The sequence below is a fragment of the Photinus pyralis genome, unplaced genomic scaffold, assembly GCF_008802855.1.
Source record: "Photinus pyralis isolate 1611_PpyrPB1 unplaced genomic scaffold, Ppyr1.3 Ppyr1.4_LG7, whole genome shotgun sequence".
NCBI lineage: Eukaryota > Metazoa > Arthropoda > Insecta > Coleoptera > Lampyridae > Photinus > Photinus pyralis.
This window is the reverse complement of record NW_022170738.1, coordinates 3111644-3127722: the sequence shown is the minus strand read 5'-3', so window position 1 is coordinate 3127722 and position 16079 is coordinate 3111644. Positions and strand designations below refer to the sequence as shown.

Genomic DNA, 16079 nt, shown 5'->3' with positions numbered 1-16079 from the left:
TTAAACTTAAATTAACACTGTAGTGTACTTAACCCCCAGGTTACGCTAAGTTCACACTACGGCATCATGGAGAACGTTTAAACATGACCATTCCCTCCAAAATCTTAAAGTCACTAGATATAGAAAGTACCGCAATCATCCGCCATTTTTGGGCAAATTTGCTGCCAACTTAAAAAAATTGACAAATAAAATCTGACTAGCTGTAATTTTTTATAACCTAACTTCATAGTACTGTCATGTTTTATAAAAATATATACAGATATCTCCAAACAGGTGGAACAATCACTAACATTAAAGTTACTAGAATCTGGTAACTTCCGCCATTTTTGGGCAAAAATCATGCGTTCTCTCTCTAACACACGAGCCCAATGGATTGCGGTACTTTCTATATTTAGTGACTTTACAAAATCTTAGGCAGTACCTCCCTCTTACGTTAGTTATTGACAACACTATGACCCTCTAATTCTAAAGTAGGTACAGTAGGGAAGGAACGCAAAATAAAACACTATAATGGTGGAGTAGTATAAGTAATGAATACCTATTCAATAAGTCTTCATATTAGTTATTTTTCTCCAATGAGTAATAATAAATATGTTGTTAGCAGGCACGGTCCGTATCGGACCGTGGTTAGCAGGGGGGTTTTTCCCTTCTTCTAAAAAGTCGCGCAGTTACCAGCTCTCAAAAATGTGTACATCACTTTAAACATATACAGAGTATGTTTATTTATTGGTGTAGGCACAGTTTGTCAGTCGTTGGAGTCGCACGAGATGCTCAGGGTGTCCAAGTCAGGGTCGTTATTGGCGAATATTACGATAGCAATGTAGGCTTACGATAGTAGACAAAAATGTTGAAAGTCAGGCGGGAACCGGAACGTCTTGCCCAAAGGGAAAATCAATATCGAGGTTTCAAACAATATGACTCATTATCTCAATCTGATGACAGTATATTGGGCGTACCTATCTAAATTGATTAAAGTTGCAATTTAGAACACAATGCTAATGAACTGAATATTAATGTTCTTTCGTACAGCACGATGCTTTATCACGCCGATTCAGTATCACTAAGAGATAAAGTTTCCCTTTCCGAAATAAATATCCCTAATCGAACCAACTACGTTTATTATTAATTTAATTATAACAATCGTAAGCGCATAAATGTGTCATATAATAACTGTATAGGTAAACATTAGAAGCGAAAATATTTAGTACCTACCATCTGAAACCAAATCAATTCGCAATATTAATGTTTTCCATTTCGTATCAATTAATCCATTTTCTTCCATAAAAAAGTGATACGGCAAATCCAATTATCAATACAAACTATGAGTGATGAGTGCGCCGGTTATTATATACGTGTTGTACTTATTACATTATTTCATTGCACGTCGCACAAAGTTATAGTTTTAACGCAATATACTGTACGTACACCGGATGTATTTATTTATGCCTTATTAGTCACTATACCTACATACAATTTGAACGAATATACCACTCTGCCGTATTTATGTTACGAACATGGGGTAAGTAATAATTTTTTTTCATTGTTCCCTGCTACAATCATTGTCCAATCCATTTTTCCAATCACCGCGGTAAAGATTATCTTCTAGAATATCCATCGGTGTAATTTTCTTCTCAAAATGGGGTGGGATGAATAAAGTTTGTTTAAAGTTGACACGAAACCTTCCCCATGAAACTTTGTTTATAAACCAATATTACGACTATAGTTTCGGCAAAAGCAGTAAAGATTGTTTAACAGCAAACTGCTATACACAACCGTCTATGATAATAATAGTAATATATTATTTGCAGAAAGATGTTTACAATAGTATACAGGGTGATTCCTATAGTACCTGCCACCGTTTGGGAGCGTGTAGGTGGTGCGTAGGGGAGTATTTTGATATAGGACACTTGGGGTCGGAAATCTAAAATAAGGGTGCCAGAGCCAAATTTACCTTCTGGAATTTCGCGCCTGTAGGTAGGCAACCCAACCGGCCGGCGGTGCACACGGAGCGATCTCAGGCGGCGATGTGTGGCTGACACTTGATCAGAATTTTGTTTAAACCCACGAAATCCCGTCTGCAACGACGCGTATCAAGTGAATAAACACTATGGCAATAGTATAATAATAGTTGGCTAGATGTAGGAAGTGCATTGAGAACAACGGTGGCCACGTTGAACACTTGTAAACGTTATTGCTTTTGACTGTCGTTTTCCCTCCTTCCCTCCCATGTCGCTTCCTCGCGCTAACTCGCTCTGCATCGCTCCGCGCGAAACGTCGGTCGGTTGGGTTGCCTACATACAGGCGTGAAATTCCAGAAGATAAATTTGGTTCTGGCGCCCTTATTTTAGATTTCCGACCCCAAGTGTCCTATATCAAAATACTCCCCTAGGCACCCCCTATACGCTCCCAAACGGTGGCAGGTACTATAGGAATCACCCTGTATATTAGTATTACCATTGTTTAAATAATAAAGTATTTAAATATTACATTAATAAGAGTATTATTGTCAATGAACACAAGTCAAAGTGCTGTCCAATTAGCACAACTCTGAAACAAAATGAGTTTTTATAATACCATTGAATAAAGAATCTGAACATTGAATAATTATTCAATAATAATACTCTACTCAGTACCAAACGATCAAAGCTTCATATGTAGAGGCATGATATAGTACATATTGCCCACACCCGTGAGAAATGAAAAAAATTAGAATAGATCATGTACGTTTGGAGGTGATAAATATTATCTACAAATGTCAACAGTGTCAGGCGTCGTTTTGGGTTTGGCTTTATTTTCATTTCGAAATTCACGGAGGCCGCAGAAAAAGTATAGTACGTAATTCGGTTGTAATTTACGTATAGTACAGGTTCGTAGACTTGCCACACTCTGCCGCGAACATCATGCGCAATTTTTCTGCTCATCTGTCATACGTACTATTACAACCTTCTGACGTAATAGACTATTTTACCACCCCTTTAAATAATATAAACGCAATGTTATGCAACTTTTATGTAAAGATATAGTACCTACATACTTATATAAAGTTATATTATCATTCAGTCTATTATGTTATATAACCTGTATATAACTGCAATAATCACCCTTCTTGGCATTTACATGTCTTTCATATTAGAATATTTCGTACACTGATTTGATTTTTTCCTATTTCAGCGTTCCCAAATGTAATAATCAACTTTCCTCTTTGGATGAATTTGAAGTGTCTACAAAGGATCTTCGCCGCATAGCATACACAATAATAGCGCCAGGACTAATCGTAGTTGGTATATTTGGAAACGTGTTAAATCTCTTAGTTTTAAGTAAACCGTTCTTTAATAACTGTACGAGGATATATCTGAGAGCGTTGGCAATTGCTGATGTTAGTATTCTACTTTTTGATATAAGTATGGTATTGCGTTTGAGTGATTCAATAGGGCACTCTTTCTATACGGCCGTGTTCTTTGCCTACATCGAAATGCCGTTACTAACTACGTTCATTGCGTTTAGTGTCTACATCATCACTTGCCTTACAATTGATAGATATATATCGGTCTGTTCTCCAACAACTTTCAACTCTTTTCACACGTGCAAAATGGCTAAGGGTGCAATTTTGGTTTGTATGGGCATAGCAGTTTTGTTCGCTTCTCCATTGTACCTACTGAAAACTACATGCTGGACGGAAATATGCCAGTTGAGTTTCATGGATAATGTCACTGTTACTGACACAACATATTGGCGCACTTACATTATCGTCTCAGAACTAATGATGCGAATGGGACCTGCATTCGTTGTCGCCATTTTAAACATTTTAATTATAAAGAAATTAAAGGCTCTCAAAAAACTGCGTCACAAGTACAGTCCATCTTTAAAGTACAACAAAGACGATGGACTCGCGAACTACACGAACAAAAACAAAAAGTACAAGGACGAACAGCAACTGATCACGTTACTTCAAATGATATCCCTTCTTTTTCTAATAACAATTACACCAGCATCCTTTTTATCAATTTGGTATACATTTCGAGACGATAATAGTTTAGGTTTTGAAAGGTTTCGAACAGCAGCAAATCTGCTAGAGATGGCAAATTTTGCATTAAATTTCTTTGCATATTTCCTGTGTAGTAGGGAATTCCGTAAAGCATTGGCGAACGTTTTTCAAAAAGTTATAAACTATAAATGTTATAGAGAAAACTTTTGTAAACGAAATAATCAACAAATTGCCATCATTATCGAAAACTTCTAGTTATTAATTAAGATGTTGTACCTATAATGTGGATTGTTTATTAATTGTAAAAGTATTTTAACTTGAAATGTGCTAGATTTTTAAGTTCTCAAATGAATTTGCCACAACGTGTACTTGTATTAAAATATAACAAAACTGTTGCTCAATACAAAGCTTTCAATTTAGTAGCGAGTCTGCAAACTATAGTAGCAAATGTATTTAATTTGGCGCTCTCGTTTACAAATAAAACGGATATAGCCTTTAGAAAGTGCAAAATAAATGTTTTCAAAAAGAATTTTTAGAGATTGAGAGAATTGAAGCACGCATGCAAAACAGGTATTGCGACCATGGTATAGCTATAGACCATTTGAAATATGTAAGTAAATATTACAAACAACAGCACACATACTAGCTCCCTCTCCCTCTCCTGCGGTATAACCTGCACTTCAGCAAGGAATATTCGTCCACCTCCTATAATGTAAGTATACTCTTTCAAGGTTGCTTTTTTGATCTGTCGATTAAATTACACGATTGTATCAACAATGGTATCCACAGACTTTATCTTGAGAATAAAAGTTATTGAGAGTTGTAATAACCGGGCCGGGTCGATCGCGAGTACTTTTTAAGTCGATCTGGAGAAATATTTGCGATTCTCAGAGCAGACCTACGCCTACCTTGACTTAAAAAAAATAGATTTTGCAGAAAACTAAATTCTGTCGTTTCCACTAATTCTATGTACAGTATTTGCATACAATTCTGCAACGTCCCTATAAACTAATATTTGCGCGATGATACGTCCTATATTTATGAAGACAACTATCCTGCATAACACATACAGCCTCTGAGAGTTGATCGAGTCTAACAACATTGAGGTAAATCGTCAGCAGTTCAACTTTGAGCACCCTTGCTCTACAGGATCAGCTCTCCGCCTCTGAAGGTAAGCTCGCCTCCAGGATAAATTTTCCCATAATATACTCACTATTAGAGTACCCCCCTAAGTAGTACTATCACAGTGTTTAAATCTGTGGTACTATTTCGGACCGGAACATCTGGCACATTGTGTTCTGAAACTCCCTTCATATAGGGCCTACCTCTATACATAACCAAGGAATGATTATATTACCTATATATAGTGTGAAGTTAATTTTGTAATATTCTCATCTTAGAGTACAACCCATACCGGAATATCCCCCCACAAGCACGCTCGCCTCCGGCAACCCTGTGGAATGATATGCCTATAGGTAGCAAAAAATATTCGCCTCCGGGCCATTATATATATTTATCACATGAAATTCCACTCACAATATTCCTCAAAATATTATCTCACAATGCTCGCCTTGCTTTGTCTCCAACAAAAAACCTCGTCGACAAGAATTCATTCAAGAATGCTCTCCCTCTTAAGGTATTTGCACTAGGGAAAGTGGAAACTGGCTCCAAGAAAAATGTTGCTAAGGCGTTCGGAATATTGCAAATGGACTCGTATATATTCTCAGCTAGAATATTCATGCCGAAGAATATTCAAAAAACCTCCCTGGAATTAATTTGCTTTCAAAAGGAAAACAAAACTCATGTCGGAAAATTAACCTCCCAATGAAACTACTCTAAGCGAAACCAAAGAGTAACCCTTTGGCGAAACCTTATTTCTTAAAGACAGTTATGCTTATTTAGAGAAGGTTTTGACTTGTCACGTCTCACAAGACAAGACAATTTTTTGCACGATACATCATGTAATTTTGCCGAAAAAAAAACTTACCCAGTTTATGTGTTACAAGCATTCAAAGGTATTGCAGATGTAAAGGAACCCACTCATTTGAAAGGTTATTAGTTATAAACGAATGAAGAAGACATTGGCCCTAGCGTACTTTTTTGTAGGAAATTTACATTTAGTCTCTTTTTTGGTTTGCTCTTCATTTTGAAATAAACGCGCGCGATCGTGATTTTCGTAAGAAAATTCCACTAGCGGATCTACGTTTACCATTTCTTGCTTACGTTAGACAACCACGAAATCGATTCACAATTGAAGCAGTTCACACACCTCTATTTTACAAAGTGAGGAAAATTAAACCGCTAGCCTTCTATTTCAGATATTGCAGGTTCGAATCCCCACACCAACAACAAAATTCCCCAGCAATCACCGATGACGTCAAAGTGTAAGGTCTAACATCATTGCTAGGATCTAAGATGATGGGTCCAGCATCCAAGATGACATGTACACGTGATCCAACTACCGAAATACCCTGGGCCAGCTGCCAAAACACCCCTGCACCAACTACCAAAATTACCCCTGGACCAACTGCCGAAATATACCTCCCAAGAAACTCGCTCCAAGGAAAATTTACCTGGAGCCTCCAGAAAGTTGTACCTGGTGTTTGTATTCTCCCAAAAATCTCCCAGGACTGTTCGCGCCCAACATAAAAACAAAACTCATCCCAGATAAGACGTCCTCACAATATATTCGCTTTCCATGAAACTGGCCCTAAGGTAAATCTATCTAGACCAAGTTTTGTCTACAGCGAAATCGATTAAATTGAGGAAATACCTCCTAGCTACTAAACTCTTGAGCTCTGTCTGTGTAAATGACTTACAAGGCACATCTATGCCAGTCACATGATACGACAGGCTCGCGTATGTGCACTCTGTGAGTGCTTTCTATAGAGGGCTATTCCTCACAAATTTACTTCCTTTACAATTACAACTTTGTCTCTGGTTCGAAATAACCACATGAAATGAGCTAAGAAAGACAATTGTAGAATGAGTAGATGTTTAAAAAAAACATTCCATTGATGCAGACGCTTAAACTAAAATAAAACCACATCAAACAAAAAGAAATAAACAAAAGTTTGAATATTATTTATTGAACATTTTTGATGGCATCTCAACTTGGTTAAGTGCAAATGGTTCCAAAATATGAAAAAATATTCAGTAATTACAAAACATGACCATATTGCGTATTTATTTAAATAAGATATACATGAACAGCCTGTTGTATATGATATCATAAGATAATACAATATATTAAATGTATTTATCAAATCATATTAAAATATATTTTATCTAAAATATACCACTTAAATAAAAAATAAATTAATCTTTCGCACATCAAAAAACCATCACGTCTTACGCCCATAATAGAAGCTATTTTATGCAGTATACAGCGAACGAATACATGATATTGCGAAACAATATGGTTATTAAATAATATGATAACAATACAATACTAAGGATGGTTGCTTGATGTGCGAACGTTTTAATACCGAAACATAAATAATGGCTTTAAGTGGAATATTCCAGCCATTTGCAATACAGGACAGTTGTAAAAGTGATTGGCAAAAAGCTTAAATGCAAGTCTTACTCTGTTTGCATTCCATTACAGAATTCTCTATTTAATCTGCTCAATATGAGCAAGCAGAAGGAGCAGCGCTGTAGAGCGCTCTAATATTAAATCAATCACAATTTATAAAACCGATGTACAAAACAACACAATATTTACATCCGATAAGTTCAAAATTATACGCTCTACATGCCGCTCGGGGACTAAGGAAGAACAATACATTGTATTTATGTGAACGTAGGGATAAAAGTGACTGAAGCTTGTGTGGGCGTATGAAAGACCACTCTAAACCAACAAGGTCTGCCTGCTTACTTTATCTAAGCGCAGAACATTTAGCCTAAAGTGGTAAGCCAATTGACTAATATACATCATTTAGGAAACCAGCCTAGACTCTCAAGATATTGAGCGAATTATCACATGGGAGCTCTAACTAACTACCAGATGTGGGATTGGGTTAACAAATTAACGAAAAGAACAAAGACACCAATGTACAAAATGAGAAAATATAATTAAAAAAAACTGTACAAAACAAAATAAATTATAACCCTCTCGTTTCAATCGACACAATTATAAAGAATGTGTGCGATAAATAATTTATTTTCTACTAATTTGTTTTATCTAAATATAAAGCGTTTAAAAATATTTGGTGTATCCTAAATCACAAATAATTTATTATGGCATATTTGGAGAAATTCAGTCGACAAAATTGAAACTGCTTTACGAATTTAGTTCTAACAACATTTCATACCGAACTTACAAAAGTGACTAAAAAAGGTTGGAATTTTTGAGTTTCTAAACTAAAGTAGGCCTACTCAATTTGGTAACATTAACAATTTTTGTCCTAAACGATACAATGCAAACAATGCTTGGTGTTAGAGCATCCCTTTCGTTAAAAAGAAAAGGAAAAAATAATTTAATTCACACTTAATTGGTCCTGTCCTGATTTTTCAACTACTCCTATGCTTATTAAAAATTACTCAGTCTCAAGGGGGCAAAATATAAAAAAATAATACAATTCGCGACACGAGTATTAATCATAAGAAAGGAAGCTTAACTAAAGCGATTTTCAGAAAATCAAACAGTAAAATCCGATGAATTATTTCTTAACGTAAATTATTTACACAATATAAAATCATCCGACGCGTTTTTCACATAGATTTTACTGTAAAAAAAACTGAAGTGGGGTTAATGAAACGTTCATAAATATAAAATCATTATTACAGTTTAAACAGATCACATACATATGTACCTATGATAAACAGTCCACTGTAGATGTCATTGGAGCTCCTGATCACAGATAAACACGTGGTCTCATGACTAGCACGCCTAACTTACCAATGTACCAATGTCCGATATAACAGTCTTCGATCCTAAGCCTATCAGAGACACGTCTCTCGGGAGACAAGTATGGAGATTGCAAATATATAAAAAGAGATTTTAAAGTTCAGAAACAAATAGGCGAAAAACAAATTCCGACTGCGCGTAATCTCAACACGTTTCCGAATTATAATAAAAATACTTTTCCGAATACTCAAAAGAAGGGAATGTAACAAAACGTGAACATTTACAATCTCTTCGTACATACCCGCTGTTGAGACAATGTCTACGTTAAAATTAGAAATACATTATTACTTGCGAGAGTACTAACTAGTGGAGTGCATGGGCACTTGCGTGGGAGTTGGATTTATAGGCCCTAATATTGAACCTGGGTTGATGACCGGCTGCGGAAGAGGAGGAAAGTGTAACGTCGGAAGGGCTTGACTAGGACTTACTGGCCCCGATATATTCTGCATAGCCACTTCTATTAAACTTGCTATTTTATCACGGTCGATCTGTAAACAAAAAATTATTTTATTTACTTTGCTCCTTTCTATGTTTTAATGATGTGTATATTTCTACCAATAAGGTTGATATTCGACCTTATGGCTCTTATGAGCCATAAGTTCCAATACCAGATAAGACAATAGCTGCTTGTATTTCTATAGCGAGTTAAGAAGGGAAGCAGTGTCTAATCATCCATTAATAATACAATGCTTCAATGTAAGGGGTGAATTACGGCACATTGAGTGGTTCTCAGTCGTCTGATAAATTAAGTATCCTAACTATCCAAACCAAACTGCTAAAATGTGAAAATGGTGATCAGCAGCTGCGTTCACTCTTTTAAGAGCAAACAAAAAACCACCCTGCATACATTATTCCGCGTGAGACTACTTCGGTTTTAAAACAATCAGAAAAGTGAATTGAAGTGTACGCAAAATTGCGCAACGCCAACTTTCTTATTTATGGAGACATTTTTAGTAAAGAAAATAGCCTTTTGGAAAGTACTGATAATACATGGAAACAGCGCTAAAATTACTCGTCGTAGGGCAAAAAATAAAGTTTTCCATAAAAAAATGTTTGTTTTTAGTCAAAAAGTATAGATTCGAAAAATATGCGGTTACCTGCGCTTTTAATCTCACAATTATCTACAACTTTTACCTTTGGGAAGTTTGTCTAAAGTTAATAATACCCCATTTTTGTATTTTGTATTGTATTTTGTATTTGTATTTATTTAGCAAAATCTATGGTTATTGATATAATGAAAACAAGTTGTAAATCAGCATATGCATGATTAAAGCGCATTTTTGGTAATGCAGGTCAGTATTTTATTAGCGAAGTTTAAAATTATCGATCTCACGAGTAATTTTGGCTGCGTTAGATAATTAATTTTAGTTCATTTCAATTGACGGTACGTCTTCATTTTGTAAAACAAATCACAAAGTAAATAATAAGTTTTTCATAGATATATAAATACCTAGATACAGCCATCCTTAACAAACGTACCTCGGTTTTTAAAAAACATATCAAAGAAATTTGTACATCTCTCCATTACTTTCTAACCAAGATGAAACATGTTCTATCTCTTTTTATTGCCTTAACCACTATGTCGTACGCGGATCGGACGCTTAAAACAAACTTATCGCGTCCCATAAGTCATGTGACAGTTGACACATTTCACGATCGCGCGAAATCAAATCTAACTAAAAATATTCGCCCTAAACATGATGGGCGGTTTTTTCACTAAATATTATGTAATTATTGCGTTATCAATTGAATACGAATAACATTAGTGCTTGCTACAATGATAGACGCGTCCATAATTGTTATTCCTGAAATAGTTTTATTACATAGAGCTACGCCATTCAAATTTGGGATTATGTTTACCTTGTTTGGCATGATGTGCTGCAGTGAATTCATTGCTGGCTTGCAGAATATCAAAAAAACCGTAAGTAAGTAAAGTTTATGTTCAACATTTTAATTTTAATTGCATGGTTTTAGGCGTAATGGTAAAGGAAATTAAGTTGCGACAGGAAGTGAATTCGTTTCCAATTATCATTTTGGCCTATATGATGTTGATGCAGTGCGTTTGTATCATGATCACAAAGAAGGATCCGTGCAATATTCTTAGGAAAACGAGTTTTTAGACTGTGTGTGCGTGCAATATCAAATTTTGGTCGCTACGCGTCTTGCCTACCTTTCGGCATATGTCCATTCGGTGGGGTTTCTTTTTGAAATTATAGTGCTAATTGTAGTAAGTAAGCTACACGTGTACATTTATTTAAAATAAATACAACACCTTAACAATGATATCCAATTGGTGATAATACTCATTTAGTGAACATTCATTACGTTTGTAAAAGCTCACAATCCGAATCATCGTCAGATGAAATTGACAAATTCGAATCATCACTGTCATTATTAACACTTATTATAAAGTTCAGCCACATCAACCAAATATAACTTCTCTTTTAAATTAATCACTTTCCACATGTTCACACACTTTCTTCCAGTTGTCAGCTGTAATTTTTTCAAATTCTTCATTTGCCAGCTTTCTAAGTAACATCTTCCATTTTAAATGCAACATTTCTTGCTGCTATGCGATTTAAATAAATAAAAAGGCGGTTTATTTATGTTGTAAAGTCTCAAATCTGATAATTTTCTGTGTGATTTGTGCTAACAATTTGATTGACAGTTATAATAAATAATGCGAATCTTGTCTTCCATGCTCAGGGTACCTCTATAAAGGATAGCGCTATACGTAATTAATGTGCCGAAAGTGATGGTAATAGATGGTACGTCCTTTTGAACTATGTTGGGGTATGGCTGTATCTATGTATTTATATATCTATGAAGTTTTTATACTGGTAGCGCTATCTAACGGTAAAATTATAGCACCTCCGAAACCCATATCGAATTTATTTTCATCAATTATCGATCTCACAAGTAATCTAACTCAAAATAGACTAGTGCCTGCACATCTACACTATAGCAGAAAGCTTTTAGTGAAAATTTGAATTCTCTAGCTATTGTAGTTGTGGAGAACTCACGCGGACAGCCGGCCTGCCAGCAATAACGAATATAATAGCGTATTTTTTTCAAAAATGCGCTAAAAATTGGCAACAATCACATAAGCCAAGGCTCGTGCGTGATGGGTCATCGAGATATATACATGTACACTAATACAAAAAAAAAGAACAAAACAAAAATATAGAACCACATAAGGGCTAGAAAGAGATTCACGTTAGCTTGGAGTAAAAATCCAATTCTACTCCTAATAGCCAATCCTTAAACCTTTTCTTAAACGCATGTAGGGTCTCGCAATTTTTTAAATAGATAGGCATTTTATTATAAAGCTTAACACCCAAGTATAATGCATGATGATGGCCATGAGAAGTACTCGTTTTAGGAATTATTAACGTTTTTTGGTTGCTTCTAGTATAATATTCATTACGAGCCCTCATTCGACAATCAACTATTTACCAGGGGAGGATGAAGTGTTATAACACCAGGCGATGAATCTCCATAACGGCTTGATCCTCCCTACACTGAAAATCCCCTTAGAAAAAAGTAGTAAAAAAAATAGGCGTTCATAAACTAGGTACATGACAAAAGGTTAAGGTTAGGGATGCAAAACAAGTAAAAAGGTGTTCGTCCTACGGCGCGTAACTTTAGCGCATTTTCCATTAATTTATCAGTACTTCCTAAAAGGCTATGACTGTTTTTCTTTACTAAAAGCATCTATGGTTAAAAGTTCAAAGAAATATCTCAATAATTAGGAAAGTTGCCATTGCGCCAACTATGCATTCGCGCATCTTTTTTGCAATATGTGATATGTTTGCCTTTAACAGAAGCATCTGTGATTAAAATTTCAAAAAGATATCTCGATAAACAAGACAGTTGATAATGACATTAATCTGATGTTTACAATATGCGATACGTTTGTCTTTACTAAAAGCATCTTTGGTTAAAATATCAAAGAAATATCTCCATAAATAAAAAGGTTGCATTGCGCAGTCTGCGCATGCGCACCACTGATTTTTAGTATTATGCTATATGCTTGCTTTTACTAGAAGTATCTGTGGTTAAAATTTCAACAAAATGTATTAAAAAATCAATCGTCAATTTTCCTTGACTCGGTGCCAGATCTACAAGCTACCGAATTCAAAAAGAACGATATTGAAAACTGTAGAAGTAGTTAAGGCCTCGGACGGACGGACGGGCAGACAGAGAAAGCGGCTGCAATAGCGCACCCAATTTCGTTGGAAAATGCGCTCAAAATTAAATTTCTTTCTCCATTCTTTTTTTGAGATGATTGCAGATAACGAATAGCAATTACATACATAAAGCGGCCCGAATAATCCTCTGTGATTCTTCTTTGGGTAAAAAAATAGGAAATAGAGCTGGACCGGTTCGAGAAGAAACAATTGGATGTTGATCCATAATAACGTGTCAACCCATATCATGCTCATTGGCTACGAGTTGCTGGCCAAAATGGGTGTGGCAGCTGTATCCCAAGCCGCCACACAGACCTAATAACTCCTTGAGGCAGGCGGACATAAAATGCATGGTCAAGCCACTTCCTTACAGCTTTGAGTGAGATTATTATTATTTGTGCCACTAATGTCAACTAAATGTCAAAAAAATTGAATGGTAGACCAAACAAGTGAAATACTCAGAAGATCTCCGCTTCTTTAAAGACCCCAAAATTTGAATTTCTTCTGTAACATACTCATAACACATACTCGGATGGAAATAACGACTCTACCTAGGTTTATGGGTATTTTTCCGACTTGTGGAATATTTACCAAAATATTAGCAGAGGTTAGTGCAGGGATGGGGAAATCAATTTAAAAGAGGGTCACATAAAATAAACAGAATATCAAAGGTTCCTTAGTATTACCATCACTGTTTTAACAACCATTTATTTTAACCTTGCAACTGTGATCCATATCGAATTCATGTCTTGGGTATTGAGATAATGCTTTCGGTCTTTTTCCCAATGATCGCGATGCATGAATAACGATTTTGGCATTGATCAAAATACATATATGGTGGCTAAAAATGCATCAAATTCATCTCTTAGACATTTAGATAATGCTCTTGGTCTTTTTTCCATCAATCTTGGTGCATGACTAACGATTTTGACACAGTTTTTCAAGTTCCCTAATCGATCGAAGCAGAAATCAGCATGTATTCGTATCAACAGTAGCTGTCCTTCCACCCTCCCCAAGACGTCCCATCACTTTTGGTCTAAGCACAAAATAAATCCAGTGTATAGTCGAGGCAATGTATGCAAGACAAACAATTTCCACTCAGTGTACCATATTTCCTCTAGTGGAGTTTTCTTACGAAAACGCAAAACGATATAGATAGAGGGAGATAGAGGACTAAATTTCCCCACAATAAATTGCATTGGAGTAAAAAATTACCCCCAACTCTTTCTACGGATATACACGTTTTAAAGCTCCAGAAATCTGATGAGTCTGTCGATCTGTTTGTCTGTCTGTACTCTCATTTCTGGCTAAACGGCTGAACCGATTTAAACCAAATTTAGTACAGATATTCTTACACCTAAAAGGAAGAGCTGAAAAGCTTTTGGGGAGAATCGCGAACGCACAAAGTGTAAAATTCTCATCTTCTGCTAAACGGTTGAATCGATTGGAATCAAATACGCGTGATCGTGATTTTCGTACGAAAACAAGATAATTCTGTCTTACATTGCATCAAAGTAAGTATGACTGCACTTCAGTCAGACAGGATCAAAGACTGCCATGGTCGTTCACTCCAAGGTCACGTGTCGTAGATATTATTCACCTAGTTATAGAGATCATTTTCTGTAGAATCATTCACCTTGGCGTAGAGGTCGTGCACTCTCGCCTTAAGAGATCATTCACTTTGTGTCATTCACCAAGTCGTAGAATTATTGTTCACTTTGTTGTAGACGTCCTTCATGCCAGCGTAGAGATCATTCGCCTTGTCATAAAGGTCGCTTCACTTCATTTTCTAATTAGAAAAAAATAAGGAATGTATTGGTGCAAAAAAATATTATACATTCCATTTAAAAGAATAAACTTTGATGCTGTACCCATCTTAAAAATTAAGCAGGCCTAGAAGCAGACTATGGAAAATATAAAAATACCCCCTTACTAATAGACCATTTTTTTTTACATAACTTTTATTCTTTCTACTTTTCTGATATTCTCACAAATAACAAAGTTATAAAGCAAAAACGTTTTATTCCATGTTTTGATTTTTGCGCTGTTGCCACGTTCGCGCATGTCATACGTCAAAATTGACACCGTCAATCTAGGCAGCTTTGAAAACTAACTCAAGAAGTGCAAATCGCACCACTGTATCTCTTTTAGTTCTTGAAATATCTCCAAAGAACATTGAAATCAAGCAATTTGGAACACCCGGTACATTCTGCTAACCTAACATGGAAGTTGAGAAAGGTTTGAAATCCTTAACTTAACGTCAATAGATAAATACAATATACAGGGTGATTCCTATAGTACCTGCCACCGTTTGGGAGCGTGTAGGTGGTGCGTAGGGGAGTATTTTGATATAGGACACTTGGGGTCGGAAATCTAAAATAAGGGTGCCAAAGCCAAATTTACCTTCTGGAATTTCGCGCCTGTAGGTAGGCAACCCAACCGGCCGGCGGTGCACACGGAGCGATCTCAGGCGGCGATGTGTGGCTGACACTTGATCAGAATTTTGTTTAAACCCACGAAATCCCGTCTGCAACGACGCGTATCAAGTGAATAAACACTATGGCACGTTTTACTAACACGGAATACGCGGACATGCACTTCATGTACGGATTGGCAAATGGTAACGCACGAGCTGCACGACGAGCGTACGCTGAGCGGTATCCAAACCGTCAGTTACCCTGCAGACAGGTCTTTCAAGAAGTTCACTTCCGACTGTGCGAGACAGGGCAATTGCAGGTAAGCTGACGGAGGCTTAACTTTACACACAGATTCGTGATGCACATCGATACTTGGGTCATTTAAGCACCCATTTCGAAAAGTTTGTTTGTTTACACCGACCTCCTCCTATTTCGCAGCCCACTAGCGCCCGTGATCGCGATCGCCCGTTGGTAAATGCCTTAGAGGAGGATGTGTTGGAACGTTTCGAGGCAAACCCGCGTACTAGCACTCGACTTGTAGCAGATCAGGTGGGTTGTAGTCAACACACAGTGTGGAA

The 16079-nt window shown here is 36.4% G+C and overlaps 2 protein-coding genes across 4 annotated transcripts in view; one reads left to right on the top strand and one right to left on the bottom strand.

The window, feature by feature from the left end:
- Positions 1 to 1143: 1143 nt before the first annotated feature.
- LOC116176539 (probable G-protein coupled receptor AH9.1) lies at positions 1144 to 4508 on the top strand. The gene is made up of 2 exons (XM_031495147.1): positions 1144 to 1519; positions 3172 to 4508. Exons 1-2 carry the CDS (start codon positions 1515 to 1517, stop codon positions 4238 to 4240), a joined length of 1074 nt encoding a protein of 357 aa, XP_031351007.1. The 5' UTR covers positions 1144 to 1514; the 3' UTR covers positions 4241 to 4508.
- Positions 4509 to 8076: 3568 nt separating this feature from the next.
- The window catches only part of LOC116175723 (nuclear receptor-binding protein homolog), a 153674-nt gene continuing 145671 nt past the window's right edge, over positions 8077 to 16079 (bottom strand). For all 3 annotated transcript variants that reach the window (XM_031493982.1, XM_031493983.1, XM_031493984.1), the window contains one exon: positions 8077 to 9382. In XM_031493982.1, coding sequence (XP_031349842.1) covers positions 9194 to 9382 — 189 coding nt within the window. In that variant the 3' untranslated portion in view covers positions 8077 to 9193. The remainder of the gene's footprint in view (positions 9383 to 16079) is intronic.